At 40.3% G+C, this 3,540-nt stretch overlaps 1 protein-coding gene across 1 annotated transcript; it reads left to right on the top strand.

Annotated features, from left to right (window-relative positions):
• Positions 1–2,190: 2,190 nt before the first annotated feature.
• LOC101119670 (olfactory receptor 52H1) lies at positions 2,191–3,138 on the top strand. Its single transcript, XM_004016640.3, has one exon. The coding sequence runs from the start codon at positions 2,191–2,193 to the stop codon at positions 3,136–3,138; it is 948 nt and encodes a 315-aa protein (XP_004016689.3).
• The last annotated feature ends 402 nt before the right edge of the window (positions 3,139–3,540 follow it).

Raw genomic sequence — 3,540 nt, forward strand, 5'->3', positions numbered from 1 at the left:
TTTTTCATGTGAGCAACATATAATCAGATTTTATTTTAAAAGACTTCAATGATACCTATGCTTTTAAGTATAAGAATACAGAAAGCTACATTTACAAAAGTTTTCCATTTCTTTATATTATTTTTGGCCGTGCTGGTCTTTGTTGCCGTGTCAGCTTTTCTCTAGTTGTGGTCAGCTTTTCTCTACTCTTGTGTTGTGGAGTACCAGGCTCTAGGGCATGCAGGCGTCCGTAGTTGCAGCACATGAGCTCAGTACTCTAGAGCACAGGCTTAACAGGTGTGGTGCAGAGGCTTAGTTACTCCAGGGCATGTGAGATCGTCATGGACCAGGGATCGAATGCATGTCTTCTGCATTGGTAGGCAGATTCTTTACCACTGAACCACAAGGGAAGCCCCAGACATCTACATTTTAAATCATAAGTAATGTGCTCAATATTACACTAGTTGGCTATATGCTTCCAGTTTTCTGTTTTCTTTATATGCCAAAATTTAAATCTTTCATTGTACAGATGTCATGTATATACAATTCTCCATAGACTGTATAAAGAATTTTGGTCATATACACAGGAGTCTAGAAAAAGACTCCTAGAGTTTGAGTCCCAGCTCTGCCATTTCCTCATTGTGTGGCAGTGGCAAGTTACTTAACTTCTCTCTGCTTCAGTTGCTATATCTTTAAAATGTGGATAATGCTTTTATCTATGTCATTGTTAAGAGGAGCATAGAAATGATTTCATGTAAAGAGCTTTAGTTTTGTGTAGTATAATGAAAGTTCTCAAAAATTGTTAACTCTTACTATGGTAGCAGTAGTGTTGGTTGCTCAGTTGCGTCTGACTCTTTGTGACTCCGTGGACTGTAGTCTCCCAGGCTCCTCTGCCCATGGAATTCTCCAGATAAGAATATCGGAGTGGGTTGTCATTTCCTTCTCCAAATGAAAAGAACTCTTACTATAGAGGTTGCTTATTTGCTTTTATCTTGGTTCAGAATTTAGAATATATTAATTCTATATTTCTTTCAGTAGAAATCATCTCTGTCTTTATCCAAAGCACATTTGAAATAACTGCCGTATTAAATCCTATGTTGGAGGCTGGCTACATATCTTTCTCAGATTATCCTCCATGGTGAGACATTAAACACAGCCTCAGAGCACATTATGGTCTGCAAATCCCAAGACTTTCTCGAGTCAGGGAAATCATTGCATCTACAATAGGATTGGTGCGTCAAATTACAGTTACAGGTTATGTCTTTCCTTAAACTCTACGCCCACTACCTCTTCTCAATTCTTCTCATCTAACGGAGTATTGAAGAAGTCACCTGAGGTAGAGTGTTGTTGTTTGTGGACTTTAATGTTCTTGGCTCTGCCAGTTACTAAAAATGAGATCTTGGGTAAGATAGCTCTCAGAGTTTTAGTTTCTGTTAAAAGAAAATCAAGAGAATAAAAATAATCTCAGAAGATTGTTCTAAATGAGATAATACTTTATGAGACTGGTCTATGGGAGGAGCCTGTAATTATAAATTGCCTCCTGATTTTTCCAATTGAAATGCCTTACTTTTTTGGACTTTCCTGGTGGCACAATAGATAAGCATATTCCTGCCAATGCAGAGGACACATGTTCGATCCCTGGTCTGGGAAGATTCCACATGCCCTGGAGCAACTAAGCCCATGCGCCACAACTCTAGAGCCCAGAAACCACAACTACTGAGCCCACATGCTGCAGCTGCCAAAGCCCATGCACCTTAGAGGCCATGCTCCGCAAGAAGAGAAGCCACCGCAATGAGAAGCCCATGCGCCACAGCTAGGAGTAGCCCCCATTTGCCACAACTAAGAAAGCCCATGCACGACAAAGGCCCAGCACAGCCCCAAATAAAAAATAAGTAAATAATTTTTAATAATGCTTTACTTTTCTAATTTTCTTTTTTCTCTGATTATAGTTAGATTATTTTTCTCTATATTTGTATCTATACAGCAACATGTTACATTAACCTAGGCAAAACTCAGTCATTAAAATGGAAATAACATTTTATGCAGTTTGAAGACTTTGGAGAGACCTGGTGTTTAGTATCAGAAGTACTAGTATTTTAGAATCTTTTTAAAGATAAGCATTCCTCTTAATAGCAAAGGGAGGTTGTTTCTTGGCATATGTTAATTATATATAATTTGTTTTAGGACACAGAACCTGTTAATCAGATTTCAATGGCCATATACAACCTAACTGGCTACAACATGGGTGCCTTCACCCTTTTGGGTATCCCTGGACTCGAGCAGTACCACGTCTGGATCAGCGTCCCCTTCTGCCTCCTCTATCTTGTGGCCGTTGCGGGGAATAGTGTCCTTCTCTACCTCATTGCAGTGGAGCACAGTCTTCATGCGCCCATGTTCTCTTTCCTTTCCATGCTGGCTATTACTGATCTTACGCTGTCTACCACCTGTGTTCCAAAATCTCTGAGCATCTTCTGGTTTGGTCCCCAGGAAATCAGCTTTCCTGGCTGTCTCACACAATTATTCTTTCTGCACTACAGCTCTGTTCTGGACTCAGCTATACTGCTGGCCATGGCATTTGACCGCTACGTGGCCATCTGTTCACCCTTGAGATACACCACTATTCTCACCCCCAGGGCCATTGTCAAAATCGCTGTGGGAATCACCTTCAGAAGCTTCTGTGTTTTTGTCCCATGTGTTTTCCTTGTACATCGTCTACCCTTCTGCAGGACACATAACATCCCTCACACGTACTGTGAGCACATAGGTGTTGCCCGACTAGCTTGTGCTGACATCTCCATTAATATCTGGTACGGGTTTTGTGTTCCCATCATGATAGTGATTATAGATGCGATTCTAATTGCGGTTTCCTACATCCTTATCCTCTGTGCTGTATTTCGCCTCCCTTTTCAGGATGCTCGCCAGAAGGCCCTAGGCACCTGTGGTTCCCACGTCTGTGTCATCCTCATGTTCTATATACCAGCGTTCTTCTCCATCCTTGCACATCACTTTGGACACAATGTCCCTCAGACCTTTCACATTGTGTTTGCCAACCTCTATGTTGTCATCCCACCTGCCCTCAACCCTATTGTCTATGGAGTAAAGACTAAGCAGATACGAGAGAATGTCATTCTTCTGCTCTTACCTAAGAGGTCCTATTGATACATGCCTGAGGTCTAGGGGCAGGGGCAACTCCCTGGTCCACCTTAAAGACTAAATCTGTCACTTTGACCCCAGAGAAGGGACTGATAAAAAATTTCTTATTAATCAAAAGTGTGATTTTTATTGTTTCTTTAGTATTTTAAGCAGAAATCTTCTCTGCCATTCCAGCTACAAAAAAACAAATTTTTAGTCTAGGAAACTTTTTGATTTTAGGAATCAAAAATTTTCTATTTCTTCAAGCTGATCATAAAACTTTAAATGAAAACAATAAAATAATCAGCATCTTTTTTTCTCTATAATGATGTTTCTAAAGAATCTGATTTTTTTTTCAGATTTATACATCATAGTAGTTTCTACAACTTGCAGAGCAAAGGACTTCTACCATGATGACTCTGTGAGGTT

Source organism: Ovis aries, chromosome 15 (genome assembly GCF_016772045.2).
Source record: "Ovis aries strain OAR_USU_Benz2616 breed Rambouillet chromosome 15, ARS-UI_Ramb_v3.0, whole genome shotgun sequence".
Classification (NCBI taxonomy): domain Eukaryota; kingdom Metazoa; phylum Chordata; class Mammalia; order Artiodactyla; family Bovidae; genus Ovis; species Ovis aries.